At 66.4% G+C, this 23498-nt stretch overlaps 1 protein-coding gene across 4 annotated transcripts in view; it reads left to right on the top strand.

The window, feature by feature from the left end:
• Positions 1 to 23498, top strand: part of ABLIM2 (actin binding LIM protein family member 2) — an 87224-nt gene that overhangs the window by 10320 nt on the left and 53406 nt on the right. For 2 of the 4 annotated variants that reach the window (XR_014792943.1, XR_014792944.1), the window contains exons 2-3: positions 17781 to 17924; positions 20506 to 20689. Coding sequence is in view for 1 of the 4 variants with exons in the window: in XM_084861416.1 (XP_084717542.1) it covers positions 8746 to 8770; positions 17778 to 17924; positions 20506 to 20689 (356 nt within the window). In the remaining 3 variants the exon portion in view is untranslated. Of the gene's footprint in view, positions 1 to 8722; positions 8771 to 17777; positions 17925 to 20505; positions 20690 to 23498 lie in introns of those variants that run through there. The other 2 variants (XM_084861416.1, XR_014792945.1) reach the window with 2 other exon arrangements.

The raw sequence follows: 23498 nt of genomic DNA, 5'->3' as shown, positions 1-23498 counted from the left end.
CCCTCTCCCTCCCTCCCTCCTCCCTCCTCCCTCCCCCTCCCTCCCTCTGTAACCTGCATCTGATGTGGGTCAGCCTGGCCCAGCTGTCTGCCACCCGACCTGGTTCTTCACCCTGAGTCTCCCCCCCCCCCTCGGCCTGAGGGAGCGGGCAGCGGGGACCATGCCACCCCTGGGGGCTGGGGAGGGGCAGCATCCTGCGGGCACTCATCAGGGAGCCTCCCTTTTCTGACTGACAGAGGCCCCGCGCTGCCAGGTGGGCCTCTCACGGAGCGTCTGCTGGACGCCGGGAGAGCTTGGCCAGGCTTTGGTCTGGATTTGGGGGGGGGGGGGAGGGGCGCCCGGGCCTCAGCCTGCCTGCCAGCCACCACCCATCAGGGAGGGCACTCCTCCCTGGTCCTCCCCCTCCACGTTCCTGCTCCGCCCCCAGAGGACCTGCCTCTCCCGGCGTCTGACACCAGAGAGGACACCCCTTCGCAGAGACCCTCCCCTGGTCTCCTGGACAGACACTGCTCTCACAGGAGCCACCAGCCCAGCACCCACGGGGCGGGTGGGTGGGGAGGGGGGCAGAGGCGGTGGTTTCAGTGAGCGTGCCCACCAGGGCCAGGCGCTGGGAGTGCCCCCCACAGGCAGCTCCCCGTCCAGACCAACGGGAGAGCAGACGGTCCGTGACAAATACTCACCGTGAGAAAGCACTTCTCAGGAGGCTGCGGGGACAGAGGAGGTGGTTAGTGAACGGCCAAGAGAGAGAAATCCTGGCAGGCTTCCTGGAGGAGGTGGCATCCTCTGTGTCAGTGCTGGCCAGGCAATGCAGTGGGAGAAGGACGTCCAGCAGCAGGTGCAGGGCCCCAGACATGAGAGTGGAGGGAGGGTTTGAGAAGCATCCTCCGTGCCCCTGCCCCAGGCGTGGCCCTGGGCGAGGTGCTGGGTGCGGGAGGGCCCCAAGCCCACTGCCTCCCATGCACGGGGTCTCCTGCACCTTCCTGCCTCACGGTAGGAGCTCAGTGTGTGAGGAGCCAAGAATCTCGGTGTCGGCACGGGCGAGGGGCAGCGGGGAGCAGGGGGCCTGGCTCTGCAGGGCGCAGACTCCTGGGTGCTCTGCTGACGGGACGGGGCGCAGGGGCACGGTTCCAGGCTGGGCCAGGTGTGGGGCACAGGTGCCGCCGTGTGCCAGCCCGGCTTAATGTCTGTCCCCACAGGAGGGAGAGGCGGGCGGGGCCCACCTGGGGGAGACAGGTGCTGAGGCCACCCCTGTCCCCTGCGTGTCTGTGGAGCTGTTTTATTTTATTTATTGGCTAGAGGCCCAGTGCAGGAACTTCGTGCACTTGGGGGAGGGGGTCCCTCAGGCAAAGGGACCCCAACGGCGCCCAGTCAGGGCTGGGGAAGGACATGGAGGTTGGCCAGCCGGGGAGGGGCCTTGGGAGGGCTCCGGGGCGTGTCTGGCCCGTCTCGCTCAGTCCTGATCAGCTGGACCCCAGCAGCAAGCTCACCTACTGATCAGAGCACATTCCCCCTGGTGGTCAGTGCACATCACAGCGACTGGTTGACGGGTGGACTGTCTGCCCCCTGGTGGTCAGTGCATGTCATAGTGAGCAGTTGAATGGCAATAGTACGTCATTTGCATATTACACTTGGATTGGTTGAACGGCCGACCGGAGGACTGGACACTTAGCATATTAGGCTTTCATTATATAGGATTTTTAGAGAGAGAGGAAGGGAGAGAGCGAAGCATCGATGTGAGAGCGAAACATCCATCTGCTGCCTCCTGGGCGCCCCCCACTAGGGTTCGAGCCCAAAACCGGGAACCAAACTGCGACCTTTTAATGCCGGGGATGATGCTCAACCAACCGAGCCCCCGGCCGGGGCTGCCGAGCTGCCTCAGGGGCCCCGTGATCAGGAGGGCAGGGCTCAGGGGCAGCAGCACCGTCCGGCCTGTCGCCAGGCAGGGCCCCTCCCGCCCACACAGCAGGCACCACCTCCCCATCAACAGCCCGCGGGCCCGGCTGTCATTTCGTTGGAGAAGAGCAGACAGTTGGGGACGCACTGGCCTGGGACTCTCCATCTGGTTACACCTGTTGGCCCCTCGGTCCTAGGAGGTGAGGGCGGTCCATGAAGCCGGTGTGAGGACACGTGCCTGCTGCCTCTGAGGGGGAGCCCTGGCACCTGGCTGCGGTGCCCGCTTGGATGCAGGGCCCTCTGTGCCAGCCTGGCGGGGGGTGGGGGGGCCGCAATGCTGGGGCGGTGAGATGAGGCCCAGGGCCCTGCGCACATAGCAGCCGGCGGGGAGTGGCCGGGAGCGGCCGTAGGCGGGCCCAGGCCACGTGGACCGGCCAGCCGCAGGCTCGGAGGCTCCGGGCCCACCGGGAGGCCACAGCGCCGGCCCGGCTGTCCCAGTTCCGGGAACGAGGCTGCGCCCGGAATAGAACCTCTATTCCCCCGGCTCCCTGACGGGCTCGTGGCCGGGATCTGGCTTCAGGGAGAATGGCCGGTGCCCTGTGCTGGGAGCCGCTCTGCAGGCTGTGCCCCAGGTTCAGGGTCCTGGCTCCAGCACACAGACCCGGGCCCGGGCCCTCTCCGTGTGCTGGACCGGCCTTCCCAGGCTCAGCGCGTGCTCCGCCCTGCTCCCGCGCCGTGGCGTCTCCTGCCCACGTGAGATTCTGCAGCTGATTTCCACGCTCTCTCTCCCTGGGGGGGGGGGGGGGGGGGGGACGGACACGGGTGCGGGAATGCTCTTTAGTTTACTCCAGTTCTTTCTTATGGTGGTAAAACATTCACAGCCAAAGTCCCCGCGTGAGGAGGTCCAGGTCCGGGGCACGAGGCACATTGGCCGCTGTGCAGCCGCCTCCCCTTCCCCCTCCAGAAACTTCCATCTTCCCAGGCGACACTCTGTCCCCATTAAATAACCCCCCGCCCCAGCCCCGGCCCCGCCATCTACTTCCTGCCTATGATCTGACGCCCAGGGGCCTCCTATGAATGCCCCCCGGTGTGTGCCCCAGTGCCTGGCTCCAAGCCCTCCGCCCGCAGCAGGAGTCACATGTCCCTCTGAGGCTGCACGCGCTCCGCGGGGTGGCGGGACCAGGGTCTGTTTGTCCTTCCCTCCGCGATGGGCCCGGCTGCCCATGCCTTCGGCTGTTGTGAGCGACGCTGGGCACAGACCCTGCTGGGCACAGACCTGCTGGGCACAGACCCTGCTGGCACAGACCCTGCTGGGCACAGACCTGCTGGGCACAGACCCTGCTGGGCACAGGCCCTGCTGGCACAGACCCTGCTGGGCTGGCGCTGCCCGAGGGGCCGTCCTGCCGGCTCCCCTGCCCCCGCCCCCTGAGCCAGGTGCTCGGCCACCTGTTGGGCCGTGGGTGCCCCTTTCCTCGCTCCCTCCAGCGGCGACTCCAGAAGGGCCGTGGGGTCCCAGGCTCGGGCTCTGCACCACCCAGCGCCTGCGCCCCTCCGGGCAGTGGCCCCTGAGAGCGGAGAGCCGGCAGCCTGGGGCCCGAGGCCTGAGGTGACCCCCGGCCGCACACGGCTGCCCCGGCCCGGGGTAAATTTAGCCTCGCAGCTGGGAAATGCGCACCTTCCTTCCTCCGCTTCCCTCTGCTGCGAACGTGAGTCAGAGCAGCATTGTTGTCAGGCCCGCGGCCCGGTGTCCGGGCCCGGGGACTCCACGGCGCTGGACCCGGACCGCACAGCGGGCCCTCCCTCTCTGCTCTGGAGCGTCGCCATCACTCCCTGCAGGGGCTCGTGCCCTGGGCCTCCCCCGGCCTCAGTCACGGCTCCAGCATAGGGGGGCCTGCTCAGCGCTGCCCTGGGCTAAGCCAGGAGCGGGCAGGACGGGAGCCTGACGCATGCACTGACACAGAACAGGCGAGCCCCTGTCCGGGCCTGCAGGGGTCCAGAGCGGTGTGTGTGCCAGTGTGTGCGTGTGAACCAGTGTGTGCGTGTGAACCAGGTGTACCAGTTAATGATGCGGACTTCTTTCAATAGCTGGAGTTACATATCTGTTGATATATATCTGAATTGATTTGTATGATGTTTTGTTGTATTGACAACAAGCTTCAAAACCTTGTCAAATTTGCTGAAGGTGTTAACATCATAGATATTTTTACACTTAAAAATGTCGAATTTCTGCCGAAACCGGTTTGGCTCAGTGGATAGAGCGTCAGCCTATGGACTGAAGGGTCGGGTTCGATTCCGGTCAAGGCCATGTACCTTGGTTGTAGGGGGTGTGCAAGAGGCAGCTGATCGATGATTCTCTCTCATCGATATTTCTCACTCTCTATCCCTCTCTCTTCCTCTCTATAAAAAAATCAATAAAATATATATTTTTAAAATGTCGAATTTCGTGCCAAAAAAGAAGCATTTGCAGGAAGTTTTAATTCATTACTTCATTTTGAAGAAGAGTGCTGCTGAATACTTCGGGAAGCTTATGGTGAGCATGCTCCATCTCAAGACCCTTGTGACCGCTGGTTCAAACGCTTTAAAAGTGATGATTTCGATGTGAAAGACAAAGAACGTCCAGGTCAACCGAAAAAGTTTGAAGACCAACAATTACAAGTGTTATTGGATGAAGGTGCATGTCAAACTCAAAAACAACTTGCAGAAAGATTAAACATTGCTCAGCAAACGATTTCCGATCATTTACAAGCAATGGGATTTTAAAGGAAGGAAAATGGGTGCCACATCAACTGAACGAAAGACGCATGGAAAACCAAAAAGTCATCAGTAAAATGTTGCTTCAACGGCACAAAAGAAAGTCTTTTTTGCAGCGAATTGTGACTGGCGATGAAAAGTGGATTTATGTTGAGAATCCCAAATGCACACAATCATGGGTTGATCCAGGTCAACCATCAACATGGACTGCAAGGCCAAATCGCTTCGGAAAGAAGACACTGCTCTGCGTTTGGTGGGATCAGGAAGGTGTGGTGTATTATGATCTTCTAACACCAGGTGAAACTGTTAATACTGATCACTACCAACAACAAATGATCAATTTGAGCCACGCTTTGATTGTGAAATGACCAGAACACGCCAGAAGACACGGCAAAGTCATTTTGCTTCCTGATGACGCACCACACACTTCAAAACCAGTAAAAGACACGTTAAAGATCTTGCCTGGGAAGTATGAACCCACCCGTCATATTCACCAGACCCTGCTCCTTCAGAGGACCACGCATTCCGATCGATGGCGCATGCACTGTGCACTGTCTGAGCAGCACTTCAGACGTACGGAGAAGTGGGAGATGGATGAGTGAGCGCCAGGGGCGGGCCGCAGTGATGGGGGGCAGATGGGCTGTCCGGAGCGGAGATCCCGTTAGGATGTGGGGGAAGCACCAGGGCCTTTCTGGTCAGAGCCCCCTCCCCAGCCCCCGCCAGACTGCTCGTGGCAGGTGGGCCACAGGGAGGCCGTCCCTGACGCCAGCCGCCAGGACACCCCTCGGGTGGGGAGTGATCACGGGCGCTGTCAGCCCGCCCCGCCTGGAGCACCGTGGTTTCCCCTGGGCCCCGCCCCGCAGGGACCACAGCTGTGGGGTCAGGAGAGAGCTTCCTACGCGGCAGGTGGCGACCCACTTCGGGCCAGAACCAGATCAGTGGGCCACGGCGGTTACGTAAGCTGAACTGCATGGAGGAGCGGCAGAGCCCACGCGGGAGTGAGGGCTGGCACATATTACACCCCGTCCAGACCCGCTGAAAAGTGCCCCCCCCCCAACGCGCGTCCTCCTCCTGCCCCGTGCGCCACGATCGGAGGAGAGCCTTCGCCGGGAGTGAGCTCAGGTGGGAGGGGGCCCGGTGAGCCCCGAACGCAGCCACGGTGTCCTCAGAGGAGGGCAGAGGGGGGCTGCACACAGACACAGGCCAGAGGCAGAGGTGGGGGTGCGGCCACGAGCCACGGGGATACCAGTGGCCATGAGCCCCGGGTGCTGGCAGCCACGAGCCACGGGCGCCGGCGGCCACGAGCCACGGGTGCCGGCGGCCATGAGCCACGGGTGCCGATGGCCCTGAAGCTGGCAGACAGGGCCAGGCCCTCCGCAGCCTCTGGAGGGAGGTGCCTGCCCACGCCTGGTTTCGCCCAGGGAGACCGTTTGGGCATCTGGCCCCCAAAGGGGAGAGGATAAATGTGTGTTGCTTTGAGGTCCCCGTGGGTGCTGCTTCCTCATGGCGGCCCCAGCGCACTGAGCCCAGAGGGACTGGCCATCGGCGCCCTCGCTGTGGCCTGCGGCCGGCCGGGCTCAGCTGGAGGCTGCCCGGGGGGTGGCCCGGCCCGTCTGGCACTGTCTTCCCGGGACCCGCGAGCCGGAGTATGCTCCCTGTCGAGCGGGTTCGAGGTCTGCAGCCTGGACCCTGCCTGGCGCACTGCCTGGCACACTGTCACCACCCATGTGCCATGGCTAAACCAGCCGGTGCCCCAGATGCCAGCGAGGGGGAGGGTGCAGGGAGCTTGGGACCCCGAGCATCCACAGGGCGCACATCCGTGGGCCAGCCCCTCCAATGGCGTGGCCCTTTCTGTGCTGATGCCGGAGCCGTGTGGAAGCCACGGAGCCCGGACCCGGGACCCCGAGGTTTATGTGTTTCAGGGCCCCAGCTCCCCTTCCCTGTGACCCCCTGACCTGCAGCTGGAAGTGCGTGGGGAGAGACAGGGGCAGGAGGGGCGCTGTAGTCGGACACAGGTCACACACAGAAGATACATGTCACACACAGAGGACACAGGTCACACACAGAGGACCCAGGTCACACACAGAAGACACATGTCACACACAGTGGACACAGGTCACACACAGCGGACACAGGTCACACACAGAAGACACAGGTCACACACAGCGGACACAGGTCACACACAGCGAACACAGGTTACACACAGAAGACACGGGTCACACACAGCGGACACAGGTCACACAGAGCGGACACAGGTCACACACAACGGACACATGTCACACACAGAAGACACAGGTCACACACAGAGGACACGGGTCACACCCAGAGGACACAGGTCACATACGGCGGACACAGATCACACACGGCGGACACAGATCACACATGGCGGACACAGGTCACACACGGCGGACCCCCGCCCCCCACTGGACTCTCAGGCTCAAAGCCTGTGACTGTCATGGTCACAGCACCGGCCCCAGTGCCGTCCCTGCTCAGGGCCTTCGGGGGGAAGAAGGGACAGATGGGAGTCCCGCCTGGGGACGAGGGGGCATGTGGACTCTTGTCCCTGTCGCCTCGGCGTGCCTGCCCTGAGCAGGCAGGGCTGCGGGGCGGGCACAGAATAAACAGGAAAACGTCTCACTTATGCCAAAGGATGGCACTCTGCCTTGGAAGTGTAATTTGTACCACTCGTGGGCCCCGTCCACTGGGTGGCTCCTGGAGTTCCGACTGGGCAGCCAGGGCCCGCCCCCACTCTGAGCTCTGACCCGATGGGGAGGGTGCCTCGGGGAGCACCACTGAGGTCAGCTCACATCCCGAGCTGAGTGCTCCTCATCTGTCCAGGCGGGAGCTGTCAGCGCGATGCCCCAGCGCCTCTGCGGGGGTCCGGCCTCGTCTGCTCCAGCTGGGTGTGCACACGCCACACGCACAGGAGCCGCCATGATGCCGGGGCTTGCTCGCTGTGGCCACGGCCAGGTCCAGGGCAGTGCGGCGGCTCAGAAACATATCCACCTCCCAAGATCGTAATGCCAAAACCAGAGGACGGGGGGTGCCTTGGGGACCGTGGCGTCAGCCAGATGCACAGGAATTCTTTAAACATATATATACGTATACGTGTATGATATGTGTGTGTGTGTGTGTGTGTGTGTGTGTGTGTGTAATCTTTGTATTGATTTCAGAGAGGAAGGGGAAGGGAGAGAGAGATAGAAACATCAACGAGGAGAGAGAATCGTTGATCGCCGCCTCCTGCGCACCCCCTACTGGGGAGGGAGTCCACGACCCGAGCCTGTGCCCTGACCGGGAATTGAACCCTGACCTCCTGGTTCACAGGTCAGCGCTCAGCCGCTGAGCCACACCAGTGGGACCCAGTGCTGTCTCCCGTTACTCACTGAGCGTCCGGGCCTCGGTTTCCCCCCGTGCACGGGGCCGTGTAGGATAAGTGAGTGGGGAGCAGTCCCTCTGAATTCCTGTCTGCTCAGCGCCCTGCCGTGGCCCAGCTGGAGTGAGGTCCTGCAGATGCAATGAGGTGAGGATGGAGGGGCATCACCCTGGTCCAGGGTGCCCTAGGCCCGGTGCCCACGTCCTCATTGGGGCCAGGAAGGACACGGGCACGGGGCGAGGCCTCGGAGGGACAGTGGCAGAGATCGGAGCTGTGTGGCCACGGGGCCAGGACGGCTGGAGCCACGGGGGTGGGGGGAGGACCGTCCCTGCAGCCTCGGAGGGAGCACAGCCCTGCCTCGCCGGGACCTCAGCCTCCAGCCTCTGGGACCGAGAGCCACGTGTCCGAGGTGGAGCCCGCGTGTGGGCTCGCTGGGCAGCCCAGCCCCGGGCAGAGACGAGTGGTGGGGGCGTGGGGGCCGCCCTGCTGGCCCTGGCACGCCGGCAGAGTGCCCCCGCCCTCCGCCCTCCCCGCCCGCCCCAGCCCCTCCCCGGAGCCGGGAACAGGTGTGCCGGCGCCGGCGGCTATTTCAGGGTGTGGGCACAGGGACACAGCGGCCACGTGACCCTGCAGTGCCCATCCGAGCCCTGCTGGCCGTAGAGGCGCCCGCACAGCCCAGCCACTGCCCGCGGCCTTTCCTCACGGCGCCCTCCGGAGGAGCCGCCTCCATGGGGGTGCCGGGCGGGGAGACGGGTAAGCCCACACCCTCTGCACGGGCCCGGGGCCGGGGAGGCCGTTTTCCAACGGGAAGTCTCCGGCCCCAGGAATTAGCGTGGGCGCCCCACAGGGCAGAGGCGTCCGGCTGGGCTCCACGGTGATGAGTGAGGGGCGGCACTGTGAGCGCCGACTGTGTGCCCGGCTCTGGGACCTGGTGGAGTGGCCCATTCTGCAGGTGGATAAGCTGAGGCCCAGGGAAGGTGAGGTGGGGGCCCCGGAGCGGAATCTGGCTCCAGCGCCCTTTGACCCCCGCTGGGCGGAGTGTCGGGGCCCACAGCCCCTGCCCAGCCCCTCCTTTCTGCTCCCCCTTCTCGTCCTCTCCCGGTGCATCTGCTCCCAGGGCCCGCTTGGCACTGTCTGGCGGCATTGCTGGTTGTCACAGCGTGAGGGGCGGGGTGCTCCGGGCATGGGGGTGGGGGGGTGCAGGGATGCCACTCAGCTCCCCGCAGTGCCCGGCCTAAGGTGCCCGCTGAGCCGAGGCTGAGAGGCCGGCTCTAGGGAACATCACACAGACGCCAGTCCTCCTGGTGGTGACCCCAGAAACGGGCTGTTCGCAGCTTAGCTGAAACCATCAGCATCTCATCTCCTCCAGGCCTGCCGTGAGGGCGCCTGGGGGTGCGGCACGGAGGAGATGGAGGAGGGTGGGAGACAGAGATGGAGGCGGGGCGGGGGACAGAGCCTGGACCCCGGAGGCAGAGATTGGGGTGCAGAGGGAGCGCCTCTGTGAGCCCGGGGGTGCAGGGGTGGGGGCCTGGAATGCACCCCCGTCTGTCCTACAGGAAGCTGTGCATGGCGAGCGCCTCCTCTCGGGCCTCGGACAGAGCCCTCCCCTCCACGGCTCGCTCCTCGGCTGCGGGGCCTGGCCAGACGCAGGGCCAGGCCGGCGTATGCCTCCCGCCGGCGCCGTGCCCGCCACGGTTTGCACTGACCGGGCAGCTCTGGGCTGGGCAGTGCCCGCCCTCTGGCCTGCCCCCCACCCCGGCCCTGGCCCAGCGCAGCTCTCCTGGAGCCGGCCAGCGGCCTGTGGCTTCTTGACTTGGAGCAGGAAAGATGTCAGAAAGGAAGGGAGAAGGAGAGAGAGAGAGAGAGAGAGAGTGAGCATCGGTGAGAGAGAAACGTCATGGATCAGCTGCCTCCTGCACCCCGCACGGGGGATCAAGCCTGCAGTCTAGGCCCTGAAAGGGTGGGGTCGGGGACCGGGAGTCAAACTGGTGGCCTCTTGGTTCCTGGGTGGATGCTCACCCGCAGGACCGCCCCGCTGGGCCGGTGATGCCCTGAGGAGGTGTACTAAAGGGGACAGCGGGAGCCCCAGGAGAGGGCCTGGGTGGGGAGTGGGCTCAGGGGCGGCTCTGGGCACTGAGGAGTCCCAGGAAGGGGCCCTGGGGACGGGGTCGGGGTGAGCCGGGTCGAGCTGCCGCGGCCAGTGCCCCCTGGTGGCAGGTCTCGGGGGTCCCTTCGCGGGTACGCCTGTGGGGGACGGGCGCTTCGCTCGCGTGCTCCTGGAGGAAGAGCAGGGACCTCCGTTCTGAGGGTGCGGCCGGCGGGGCTGGAAGAAGCCTTAGGGGCGGGCCCTGTTTCATGCCGATGTGCCAGGAGGAGGCACAGAGGCTCACCCATCCTGAGTGATCGGAGTGCCGCCGTCTGTCTCCCTGTGTAGGAGTCCCTGCTTACAGAAGAGGGGATTTTGCGATTTACTAGGTGGCTGTAAACTGCTTGACCCTTAGCTCTGCCTCGGTTTCCCTGTCCTGCTTGTCCTGGCTTCTGTGAAGGGGTGACTGTTCCTCCCTCCGACTGCCCGGCGTGAGCAGAGCGGACACTGGGCTTTGCTTCCCGAAGCCGGCGGCCGGGGCGCCCCCCCCCCCGCCCCCCGGGGGCCTGCCCCGCCCGGGCGCGGCCTCTGAGCTCCCGCTGGCTGGGGCTCAGGTGCCTCCCCGGGCCGGGCTGGGCGCTGCTTGTTCTGAAAATACCCGTGGGCTCCCGGGTGGCGACACGTGATGGTGTCCAGTTCTCCGATGGAATTTCCATGCGGGGGGCGGGTCCCCGCCGCCAGGACACCGTGTCCTCCTCGCCCTGTTGTTCCCGGGGACGGCGGGAGCGGCGGCAGAGGGCGGACGGGCTGGAGGCTGACAGGCTCTCCTGTCCCGGCATCTCCTGGCAGGAGCAGCAGCACAGGAAGCGAGGCAGTGAGCTCTGCCCTCGGGCCCGCGCTCTCCAGACACTGAGAGAGCAGAAACCGAAGAGCCACAGGCCCCTCAGGAGAACACGGGGCGAGGTCTGTGTGGTCGCACATTGGGCCATGGTTTCTCTCCTTTTTAAAGAAAGATGTTTTTATTGATGTCAGAGAGGAAGGGAGAGGGAGAGGGAGATAGAAGCATCAGTGATGAGAGAGAATCACCGGCCGGCTGCCTCCTGCACGCCCCGCCCTGGGGATGGAGCCCACACCCGGCAGGTGTCCCGAATGGGAATGGGACTGGCTCCCTCTTGGTGCACCCGACCACGCTCAATCAGCCGAGCGTCACCGGCCGGGGGCGGGGGGGTCCTTCACCACGGCACCCACAGCATACGCAGCACAGAAAATGTGCATGAGCCCTGGCTGGTGTGGCTCAGTGGATAGAGTGTCGGTCTGTGGACTGAAGGGCCCTGGGTTTGACTCTGGTCAAGGGCTCATGCCTGGGTGGGGGAGGCAGCCAATCAATGATTCTCTCTCATTGATGTTTTTCTCTCCCTCTCCCTTCCTCTCTGACATCAATAAAAATAAAAATATATTAAAAAATATGAGTTTGATTTCATCAAAATTAGACAGTTTTTGCTGCAAATGCAAGCACACCTCACAGGATGGGAGACAGTGTTTGCACGCCCTGCATTTGATGAGGGAACTTGCATCTGGAATGGAGAGACCATGTATGAACCGGTCATAGGAAAGACGTTCAGATTAAGTGGACCAGCGACCCCAAAGCAGACGCCGCTGGTCCGTTCCCTGCGCCCCGCGCAGAGGGTGGTGGCTGTGGCCTCAGTGGGGCTGACGGAGAAGCCGGGGTCCAGGTCTCCGCTCCCCGCGTGGTGGGGTCCAGTCTGTTGGGCTGGCTTAGTGCGTGCCCGGCTCAGCCCGGCAGCCAGGGCCGGTGGGGCCTACGCGGCATGGGCCGTGCAGCTGTCGGGGGAGCACTGGTGGGTGCTGAGCCACGAGTGAGCCACGAGCCAGGAGAGCGAGCACCTTGGTGGAGGGATGATTATTCCCAAATCTCCGTGACCTTGCAGTATTCCGGCCCCTGACCCCGGTTCCCAGGTGTGCCTGACAGGCACCTTCTCTGGGCACCCCCTTCCCGGAGCAGGCGCCTACCCCCTTCGTTGGACGCCCCCCCCACCAGGGACCTGCGGGAGCGGCTGGGGTCCCGGGAGGTGACGCCCAGCCGCCTGTGTGGCCAGATGACACGCCGCAGTGTCCGCCCTCCCTCTGCTCCTTCCTGTGACTCAGAACCAGCGGGTCCCACCTCCATCTGGAGGTCCGGGCTGCGGCCCCATCCGCAGAGGCCGGGGCAGGGCGGGCAGCTGGTGACTGAGCTGGCCAGTGCCTGCTGGGGGCGCCGTGGGCTCCCTCGCAGGGGTGTTCGTGGTAGGCCGAGGCGAGCTGCCTCAGACCCTCTGGGTGGCAGCTGGTGGGGGTGGGGTCCTGCCGCCGCGGGCGAAGCCCGGCTGAGCTCTCTGCCGTTTCCGCTGGCGGCCTGGCTGGTGGTGGAGGTTGCCAAGCGCAATGCCCGGAGCACCCGGAGGCTGTGCACCACCCTGCCCGGCACTGCATGGGCTCCATCACCCAGCGCACTGCCTGCTTCTCCTTAGACTTAAGGGACATTTACTGGCGTCTGCTGGGTGCTGGGTGCTGGGTGCTGCGTGCTGCGGGCTGGCCTCCTGGCCAATGGCATGTGACCCAGACACAAGCACGGGCCTAGGAGCCCAGAGACCCGAGTGCCAGCCCAGACTGCTGGCCTGGTATTTTCATGCGTGTGTGTGTGTGTGTGTGTGGGGGGGGGGGTGATGGGCCCAGATGCCCGCTAAGCGTGACCTTCCGGAAGCCACATGAGATCCGCAGATGCCTCCGGGCCAGGAAGGCTGCTCTTCCGGGGATGAAATATCACCCTGGGTGTGGGTGGCACGGGCGCGGGACCAGCTGCTGGAAGCTGGAGCCGTCCCAGGAAGTGCCGGAAGCCTGGCTGGAGCTGTGGGAGCCCAGGGCGCATCTCTCCCAGCTCCTCCTCTGGAAGGAGCCCCCTCACACCCCCGCTGAGCCCCCCACGGCCAGCCTGCCCTCCCCCCTCCCCCCTGCTGAGCCCCCACGGCCAGCCTGCCCTCCCCCCTCACCCCCGCTGAGCCCCCACGGCCAGCCTGCCCTCCCCCCTCACCCCCGCTGAGCCCCCACGGCCAGCCTGCCCTCCCCCCTCACCCCCGCTGAGCCCCCCACGCCAGCCTGCCCTCCCACCTCCAAACAGGGACGGAGCGGGCAGGCGGGAGGGAGGGCACAGCACGCGCCCCAGGCCCGTCACGGGGCAGAGCGCCCACCATGCCCGGCGGCCGGGGAGGGCCAGGGTCACGGCCTCTGCCTGCCTGTGCCTCAGCCCATCGCGGGAGCCTGAGGCGGTGTCCCAGGCCGGCCCTCCACCCCTGCGCCGGTGCTGGGTTTGTTATCACCGGCCACACAGCCTCGGCCGCGGGGTGGTCCACCCACAGCGTGTGTTTGGTGTTATCGGCACAGCCAGGCACGGCAGCCACAGGTTAGAGCCGATCTGGAAACCTCGGTGAAACCAGCCTGCCGCCTCGGTGTGGAGGCCTCAGATGTGGAAGTTTCTCCCAACCTCTGTCTGTCTCCCCCTCTTTCCCCCCCTCTCTCTCTGAAGTTTTTTAGACTGTTTCTTAGAGCAGTGTTTGGGTTGTAGAAAACTTGAACAGCCCCAGCTGGTGTGGCTCAGTGGATAGGGTCGGCGGATGACCGAAGGGTCCCGGGTTTGATTCCAGTCAAGGGCACGTACACAGTTGCAAGCTCGACCCCCGGCCCAGGTCAGGGCGTGTGCGGGAGGCAACCCATTGATGAGTCTCTCACATCAGTGTTTCTCTCTGTCCCCCTCCCCCCGCCCCTAAGAACCAATGGGAATAAAAGCAGTGTTTCCGAATCCACTTTAAAAGCTGAACAGGAAGTGGAGCGTCCTGATATGCCCCAGCCCTGCCTGTTGTTAACCCCGCACGGTGTGTGTGTGTGTGTGTGTGTGTGTGTGTGTGTCCCGCAGTCCTGTTACTGTGGTGAGTGAGGGGCTCCCGGTGCCGCGTGCTCTCTGGGTTTAAACAAAGGCATGTGACCTGCCTGAGAGCCCCCCACTTCCCCGTGCTCCCCCGTGCTCCCCTCCCTCTCCCCTGTGCTCCCCTCCCTCTCCCCTGTGCTCCCCCTCTCCCCCTGTGCTCCCCCTTCCGCTCCCCCTCCCGCTCCCCCTCCCGCTCCCCCTCCCGCTCCCCTGTGCTCCCCCTCTCCCCCTGTGCTCCCCCTCCCGCTCCCCCTCCCGCTCCCCTGTGCTCCCCCTCTCCCCCTGTGCTCCCCCTCCCGCTCCCCCTCCCGCTCCCCCTCCCGCTTCCCCTCCCGCTCCCCCTCCCGCTCCCCTGTGCTCCCCCTCTCCCCCTGTGCTCCCCCTCCCGCTCCCCCTCCCGCTCCCCCTCCCGCTCCCCTGTGCTCCCCCTCTCCCCCTGTGCTCCCCCTCCCGCTCCCCCTCCCGCTCCCCCTCCCGCTTCCCCTCCCGCTCCCCCTCCCGCTCCCCTGTGCTCCCCCTCTCCCCCTGTGCTCCCCCTTCCGCTCCCCCTCCCGCTCCCCCTCCCGCTCCCCTGTGCTCCCCCTCTCCCCCTGTGCTCCCCCTCCCGCTCCCCCTCCCGCTCCCCCTCCTGCTCCCCTGTGCTCCCCCTCTCCCCCTGTGCTCCCCCTCTCCCCCTGTGCTCTCCCTCCCGCGCCCCCACCGACAAGCGCCTGGTTTCCCCGTGGCCACGGTGCTGTGTCCTGCCGCGTGGCCTGTGGCTGGAAGTGGGTGTGTGGCCGTCTCCCCCGCTCTCACTTAGCAGCACCCGTCCACGTCCCCGCCACGCCTCCCGGGCTGATGGCTCCTCTCCAGAGAGTTCCATCTTCCTTTTCTCTGTAAGAGAACGGTTACTGGGTAAGACCGAGGTGGGAAAGCCTCCTGGAAGAAGGGGCTCAGGACACGTGGTGGAGGCCCCTGGAGGCCTGGGCCTGTGAAGGACGCTGATGGTCACGTGCTCGGGGTGGGCCGGGGCCGGAGCGAGGGCTGGGGGTGCCCCGGGAGGGGTGCACTGGGTCCTCCGTCCTCACCGCTCTAGGGTGGGTTTTCTGTGACCCTCACACGGACAGGAGTCGTGGCCAGCGTGGCCCATCCTGTCTGGGAGCCGCGTGGGGAGGGCCGTGCCATGCGGGGTCCCCGGCAATCTTGCCGCGGCCCCGTGCCAGCGGGCCGCTCTCTGGGCCTCGGCGGCACTCACTCCGCCGGCGGCGGTGACGGGCCGGCCCTCTGCCTCGCCCCGGGTGCACGCTGACCTCGCCCGATCGGGCAGCTGCAGGAGGGGGGCCCGTCTTCGGGGTGGACGGCCCCTGCCCCCGGTCCCCACGGCACAGACCAAGCAGACAGCAGTTTGGGTTGTAGAAAAACTGCCATCTGCCTGCAGCCCGTGTACCTGCATGGGGACAGGTGTCTGTCACCACGATGCAGTGTCTATGTCCTACCACCAGGGGGCAGCACCCTGCTCTCACCCCCACCTGGCACGTTTTTGTCCCTGGCATCTCCCGGGCAGGGGACCTGGGTGGAGGGTGGAGGGACAGACAGATGGAAGTCTGGGAGCTCTGAGTCCCAGCAAGTAGGAGGTGGGGCTGGGGCTGCACCCCAGTGTCTGAACCACAGCCGCCGTGCTTGCAGGTCCCAGGCTCTGACACTGATGGGGGAGGGGGAGGGGAGGGAAGAGGGGGTGCGGAGGGGGGGAGGGGGGCCGTCTCCAGCAGCAGCAGCAGGGCCTGTGTCCCTCGGGGATGACCGTATTGTCCTCTGTGTGCCTGGGGTGAGAGGATAACATGGAGGATCCTGGTCCCCCCTCCCCGCCCCCACAGCACTGTCAGCCCGGGAGCCCTGGGCAGCGGGAGTGTGTGCGGCGGCAGCTGGCACTCTGTCCGGGGCATCAAACCTCGCTGGCGTGGCCCGTTCCCCACGGCGTTAGATTCAGGCCGGAAACCCATCGGTGGTATTGATCCCCGAGGGGGCGGCTCCGCAGTGATCGGTCGGGAGAGGGGGCGTGGGCGTGGGCGCTGCTGGCGCTGACCAGAGCGGGCCTGCCCCGTGGCTCCCGGACCGCAGGCCGAGCTGCTGCGCGGCCTCCGGCTCCTCTGGAACCGCCGGGCGGGCACTGAGGCCGGCCCGGTGCCTCCGGTCTCCCCGCACCGCCCCCCAGACAGCTGGCACCCGCTCCTGGGGCCCTCAGAGCCCTCCCCGGAGCTGCTGTCCCCAGCGCGGCCCGGCCGCTGTGCCTCCGGCCAGGGCGGTGCCGGGGGAGGGGAGCCCTGCCCGCCGGTGGGGCTGTGGGAGGTGGGGCTGTGGGGAGGGCCCACGGAGACCGGAGACCGAAGGGAGCAATGTGCTCCCCTGGGACGGGCCTCGCAGGCCGGGCCTCCGTGCCGTGCTCAGAGCTGTGGCTTCAGGGACGGGTCCTGAGTGGGAAGGGGTCCCGCCCCTCGACCCGCGTGGGCCTCTGAGCTAACCAGCTGCTCGCGCCATGGTCCCAGCTCCGGGCTTCCCTCCCCCCACCCCCCCCACCCCCCCCACCCGCGCTCTGCCACGGGGTTCCCCCCCATGGCCCTGCCCAGCTGCCGGCACCAAGCTCCTGGGGCAGGCCCTGGGTCTGCGCCCCGCGCCCCGCAGGCTGGCCTCCGGAGGGCTTTCGGGGGTGTGGGTGAGGAGCCCACAGTCCAGCCCAGCCCTTCACCGGTGCCTCCGGGCACCTCCTCGGCTCGGGCGCAGCAGCAGTATCCAGCCCATGTCCGGGCACAGGAACGGGCGGGGGGGGGGGGGAATGAGGGGCCACAGAGGACTGTGCTTAAGACATCTGCATTGGAGGGAGCTGGGCCCCGGCGCAGAGGCCTGCCGGCTCCCCTGGGTTCTGAGGCCCTGGACCGGGGTCATGCCAGGTCCAGGCTGCAGAGGCGGGCCATCCAGGGGGAGGCATGATCGCCCCGTCTGCAGGGTGCTCACAGGGAGCGGGCAGGAGCCCCTCATTGGGGTTGATCACGTCTGACTCCCACGGGTCCCCAAGGGGAGGAAAGCCGGTGCCTGATGCCCCGGGAATGTGCTGGGGGGCGGGACTGTGCTGGGGGGCGGGACTGTGCTGGCGGGGAGGGACTGTGCTGGGGGGGACGGGACTGTGCTGGGGGGGCGGGACTGTGCTGGGGGGGACGGGACTGTGCTGGGGGGGCGGGACTGTGCTGGGGGGGACGGGACTGTGCTGGGGGGGCGGGACTGTGCTGGGGGGGACCGGACTGTGCTGGGGGGGAGGGACTGTGCTGGGGGGGAGGGACTGTGCTGGGGAGGAGGGACTGTGCTGGGGGGGAGGCACTGTGCTGGGGGGGCGGGACTGTGCTGGGGGGGAGGCACTGTGCTGGGGGGGACGGGACTGTGCTGGGGGGGAGGGACTGTGCTGGGGGGGAGGGACTGTGCTGGGGGGGAGGCACTGTGCTGGGGGGGCGGGACTGTGCTGGGGGGGAGGCACTGTGCTGGGGGGGCGGGACTGTGCTGGGGGGGACGGGACTGTGCTGGGGGGGAGGGACTGTGCTGGGGGGGAGGGACTGTGCTGGGGGGGACGGGACTGTGCTGGGGGTGGGGGCGGGACTGTGTGGGGGCCTGAGTCCCTGCCCCCCGCGGCTGCTGGCCTGCCGGTCCGCCGCTAACGCCCCTCTCCCCAGCAGTGTCGGAGCCCCCGGCGGCCCTGGGCGCCCTGGAGAAGCCGGCGGGCGCGGCCATCCTGTGCACCACGTGCGGCTCCGTGTGCCGGGGCGAGGTGCTGCGGGTGCAGAGCAAGTACTTCCACCTCAAGTGCTTCGTCTGCAAAGGTGAGTGTCTCCGTCCGGCTGCCAGCCCGCCGGCCCCGGGCGTCTCCGCCGGACAGCGCGGGGCAGGAGGTGCCGTCCAGAGCTGCCTCCACAGCGCCCCCATCCTGCGGCTGCGCCCCCCACGGCGGGCGGGTCCCAGGCCTCCTCACGCAGCTGTGCCCCATCGAGGACTCGGTCCAGGACGAGCATGGCTGTGGGGCCCAGGGCGGGTCCGGGGCCTGCGTCAGCTGTGGGGGCGAGGGGGGGTGGGGCCGGGGGCGGGCACCGGGCTTAGGGAGCAAGCATCTGGGAGGTTCCAGGCCTTTGTGGGAGACCACCCATCTCCCCCCCCACCCCACCCCCCAGCTTACAGCCCAGGAAAGCTGCACAGAGCACAGTGTGACATCCGTCGGCACAGTTTGTCCGCGGGTGACCCCGGCAGGGCGTGCCAGGACCTGGGTCCCGCGGGAGAGCCGAGGGAAGTCACTGGGCAAGGGATCTCCGATGACACACACGCCTGTTACTCCAGGTGCCAGGCCAAGGTCGAGGTCAGGGTAGACCGGGCAGCACAGCCCACAGCCCGGCCAGCTCCTCCCGCTCAGGTCCTCTGCTCTGCCCTGTGCTGCCGTCCCCCTGCCCAGCTCAGAGTCCCGGCCCTGGGGCTGCCGTCCCCCTGCCCAGCTCAGAGGCCCCGTCCCTGGGGCTGCCGTCCTTCTGGCCCAGCTCAGAGCCCCGGCCCTGGGGCTGCCGTCCTTCTGGCCCAGCTCAGAGCCCCGCCCCTGGGGCTGCCGTCCCCCTGCCCAGCTCAGAGTCCCGGCCCTGGGGCTGCCGTCCCCCTGCCCAGCTCAGAGGCCCCGTCCCTGGGGCTGCCGTCCTTCTGGCCCAGCTCAGAGCCCCGCCCCTGGGGCTGCTGTCCCCCTGCCCAGCTCAGAGGCCCCGCCCCTGGGATGATGCTTTTTTGTTAGTTTGTTAGTTCTTGTTCCAGCCTTACAAAGGGTTCAGCGTTCTGCAGAAAGGGGCTGATGTGTAGATGATTAAGAAGGAGTCCAAGGACGAAAGACAATTTTGAAAGGCATGGGGGGTCAGAGGAGCTTCAGCTAAAGGATCTGAAGACTCATCTTGTCTGAGGACCCTGTGCTATTTATTAACACAATTTTTCCTGAGGCAAGGTGGAGACATACACTTCAAAGGTAGGGTTTCAAAGGGCAGAGTTCGGAAGCATTGTCAGTGTGGGGAAGAGCCTACAGCTGTTCAGGTGTTTGGCCAACAGGAGGCAGTAAAACGCCCCGAGCTGTCCGGCAGCAGACAGTCATCCTATTCAGGGTTGGGGGAAGTGCCCTTTAGCTGTTCCAACAGGTAAACTCCATGTGACTCACCCTTCTTGAGCCGCCCAAACCTTACCAACCTTGTGGTGAGACTCTTGTAATTATGGCATCGGTTCCGGCAGGATGAGGATTAAACACCAAACTAACAAAACCCCACAAAGACCCGGTCCTGGGAACTCTCCCTTTGCCATCAGTTAATATTTTAACAAAAATTCCAAGGGATCCATTCAAAACGGTATGAGGGCCACATGGTTTTTCACGCCTCGAGAGGCCCTGGCCTGTGCGGACTGCCTGGCCCAGGTGCTGGGACTGCCCCGGGAGGCCTGGGGCCTCCAGCAGGGAGGGGTGTCCGGGCAGTGCTCCCTCTGAAACCCTGCCTGGCTCCCACGTGTCCTGGGGCAGGAGGGGCGCCTGTGGGGTGAAGGCTCAGGCGTCCCGGTGGTTGAGGGACCGGCTGCCCCGAGGCTGGGTGTCCGGTCTCCACCCAGCAGCGTCCCCGGCCCCTCGGCTCCTGGGGCAGCAGCTGTGTGTTGGGGGACAGAAGGGTTCGTGGTCAGGTTTCCCGGGTCCCCCTGCAGGGCCTGGCCGTGTCCACAGTTCGGGGGGGTATAGGGGAGAGGGCCAGGAGGCTCACAGGGACCCGGATTCACCGGTCCTCGGCCACGGGCACCTTCCCACCAGGCGGCCTCGCGCGGAGTAGGTGCTTTCTGATCCTCTGTCCCGCGGGGACAGGAACCAGGCCGGCGGGGCTGGGGGGGCGGGGGGGTGGCTGGGGCTCAGAGACCTCCTGGCGGGTACCGGAGCAAGGGAGGGAGGCGGCCCTCAGCACCGCGAGGGGTCTGCCCAGGCCGGCCCCTTTCTGGGAGCGTCCACAGGGGGGCACACCATCAGGCGAGGGCGCAGCGGAGCGGTGCTGGCCCTGGCCCCGGCCGGGATTTCCCAGCGAACCGCCGGCCTGCATCAGGTGGGGGTGTCTGTGGGGGCCGCCCAGGGAGAGGGGCGCCTGGGGGAGAGGGGCGCCCGGGGGAGAGGGGCACCCGGGGGAGAGGGGCACCCGGGGGAGGGTCCCACCCGGGGGAGAGGGGCGCCCGGGGAGAGGCCCGCCCTGGGGAGAGGGGCGCCCGGGGGAGAGGCCCGCCCGGGGGAGAGGGGCGCCCGGGGGAGAAGCCCGCCCCGGGGAGAGGGGCGCCCGGGGGTGAGGGGCGCTCCGGGGAGAGGGGCGCCCGGGGGAGGGTCCCGCCCGGGGGAGGGCCCCCTGACGCCGCCCCGCTCCCCAGTGTGCGGCTGTGACCTGGCGGAGGGCGGCTTCTTCGTGCGGCAGGGCCAGCACATCTGCACGCGGGACTACCAGCGCCTGTACGGCACCCGCTGCTTCGCCTGCGACCGCTTCATCGAGGGCGAGGTGGTGTCCGCGCTGGGCCGGACCTACCACCCCGACTGCTTCGTGTGCGCCGCCTGCCGGTGAGTGAGCCGCCCTGCGCCCACCCCGGGCCCTGCACCCACCCTGGGCCTTGTGCCCAACCCTCCCCACCCCCCCCCCCCGCCCTGCGCCCACCCCGGGGCCCTGCGCCCACCCCGGGCCCTGCGCCCACCCCCGGGCCCTGCGCCCACCCCGGGTCCTGGGCCCACCCTGGGCCCTGCGCCCACCCCGGGTCCTGTGCCCACCCTGGGCCCTGCGCCCACCCTGGGGCCCTGCACCTCCTGCCCTGCCTCTGCCTCTCCTCGGCTGCCTGTGCCCCCACAGCACCACGTGTCCCCCTGCCTCCCTGCCTGTGACACCTCACCCAGCCACCGGGCATGTGAGCCCCCTGCATGGCGGCTTCCAGGACCCCTCCCTTTCCAGAACCCCCCTCCCCCCGCCACCGTCCCGCTCAGGGGCTGCCATGGTCTCCGTGCTGGGTCCCTCCCCTCTGCCTGGCACTGCCCACAGGGCCTGGGTCTCCACCCGCCTCAGCCCGGCTGGGCCTCCAGGCAGCTCCGGTCATTCACTCCCCGGGCTTCCCACGGGCCTCGCAGGCCAGGCCTGGCCACCTGGGCGCATCAGCGGACACCCCGGGCTCAGGCCGACTCCTCAGCGGGGAGCTGCCTCCCGGGCCTCCCCCCGGAGCAGGCGCCCCCCCCCCCCCCATTGCATTCTGTCCTGGGCCCACCTCTCTAGCATCGTGTCCCTGGAGCAGCTTGATGTGAACCCCCTGTGGGCAGGGGCCGGAAACCATACGGGTACAGTGACAGATGTGGGGGGAGGGGGACAGACCAGGTCCGAGCCCTCCCTTCCCCCCTCCCTCCCTCCCCCACCACTGCCACACTGCTCCCAGGGGAATGTCTCATTTCTGGAAAACAAAGAACGAAAACCCTAGTGTGGCCTGGCCAGTGTGGCTCAGTGGTTGAGTGTCGACCCACGAACCAGGAGGTCACAGTTCAATGTCCAGTCAGGGCACGTGCCCTGCTGATCCCCCTGCGGGCGTGCAGGAGGCAGCCAGCCCGTGATGCTCTCATCGTTGATGTTTCTCTCTCTCTGCCCCTCCCTTCCTCTCTCTGGAAAACTAAACAAAGGGCGTGTGTGCGGCTCTCTCCTCTGTCCCCTCACCCAGTTCCACAGGAGCCTGTCTGGCCGCCGTGTCTGCACCCGGCACTGCGGGCAGAGGGGGCTTTGCCGGGCTGCGTAGAGGGCGGAGCCGGGCCGGCCGAACCTAAGGAGCCCCTGTGTCTTAGCCAGCGTGTGGGGGGTGATTTCTGGGCGCGTTGCTTAGAGACCAGGCTGACACGTCACCGTGGGGCTGGGAGACCGGCTCTGGGCAGTCTGCTGAGCTGAGGGTGACAGCGGCGGCTCCGTCCTGCTGGGCCCGGACCCCCGTCCACTATAAACCACGAGAACACCGGACAGAAGGCACAGAGCACCTGCTGGCAGACGTGGGGCCCAGGCAGCTGAGGCCTGAGAGGAGGAGGGCAAAGGAAGGGGGCCCTGTGGCCGGCCTGGCCTGCTGCCTGCTCCCAGGAGGCACTCTGGGGCCGGCATTCTCCTGAGCTGGGAGCCGGTGCTCCGAGAGGCGGAGCAGCTCGCAGAGGGGAGAGCCGCCCAGGCCAGAGCCCCGGAGCCATGGAGGGGCCATCGAGTCCTGACCGACACAGCCCCGTGGACACGGCGGCCTCTCACGGGTGAGGCGAGAGGGACCAGCTTGCTGTAGGCTAAGCCGTCCCCAGGTCTGGGAGGCCTGGGTGCTGGCCAGGCGGACAGTCCGCGCTGAATGCCCAGCACACAGTAGGGGCACCACCAGGGCCATCCACGCATTGTCAGTGGGACGGAGCCAGCAGAGTGCAGGAGAAGCCTCAGAGAGGCCAGGCTGATGGGCAAACTGGCCACCGCCCGCCAAAGCGCAGGGCAGCCCGCCCTGTGGGAGGAAAAGCAAGCTCGCCCTCGGCAACGTGACACTGACCATATCCGACTCCCACCCAAAGCCACCGCTCACAAACAGGCACAGGAGCACCCGCCCTCGGCAGTGTGACACTGACCATGTCCACCTTCCACCAACGCCCCTGCTCACAGACAGGCACAGGAGTGCCCGCCCTCGGCAGTGTGACACTGACCATGTCCGACTCCCACCCAACGCCCCTGCTCACAAACAGGCACAGGAGCGCCCACCCTCGGCAACGTGACACTGACCATGTCCACCTTCCACCCAACGCCCCTGCTCACAAACAGGCACAGGAGCGCCCGCCCTCGGCAGTGTGACACTGACCATGTCCGACTCCCACCCAACGCCCCTGCTCACAAACAGGCACAGGAGCACCCGCCCTCGGCAGTGTGACACTGACCATGTCCGACTTCCACCCAGAGCCACCGCTCACAAACAGCACAGGAGCACCTGCCCTCGGCAGTGTGACACTGACCATGTCCGACTCCCACCCAACGCCCCGGCTCACAAACAGGCACAGGAGCGCCACGGAGCCGGAAGAGAAACCCGCGTGGCAGGGCCCGGGAGGGAGAGCCACAGCGGGACGCACGGCAGGGACTCAGAGACACCCCCTGTCGAGTGGCCAGGCCTGTCAGGGAAAGCTGAGACGTAAGAAAGTCACAGAAGATGCTGGAAGAAACCACGTGGAGCTTCTAGAAATGAAAATTGCTATGTCTGAAAGGAGACATTCCTTGGGAGGAATGAGCAGTAGGTTTTCTGAGGAAAAGATGAGTGAACTGGACATAACTATAGAAACTACTTATCTAAAGCAAAGAGACCAAAAAAAAAAAAAAAAAAGACTGAATATGTGACGAGAT

This window comes from Pipistrellus hanaki (genome assembly GCF_964339955.1).
Source record: "Pipistrellus hanaki genome assembly, chromosome: 1".
Lineage (NCBI taxonomy): Eukaryota > Metazoa > Chordata > Mammalia > Chiroptera > Vespertilionidae > Pipistrellus > Pipistrellus hanaki.
Note: the sequence above shows the minus strand (reverse complement) of the source record. Positions and strands in the feature narration are given on the sequence as shown.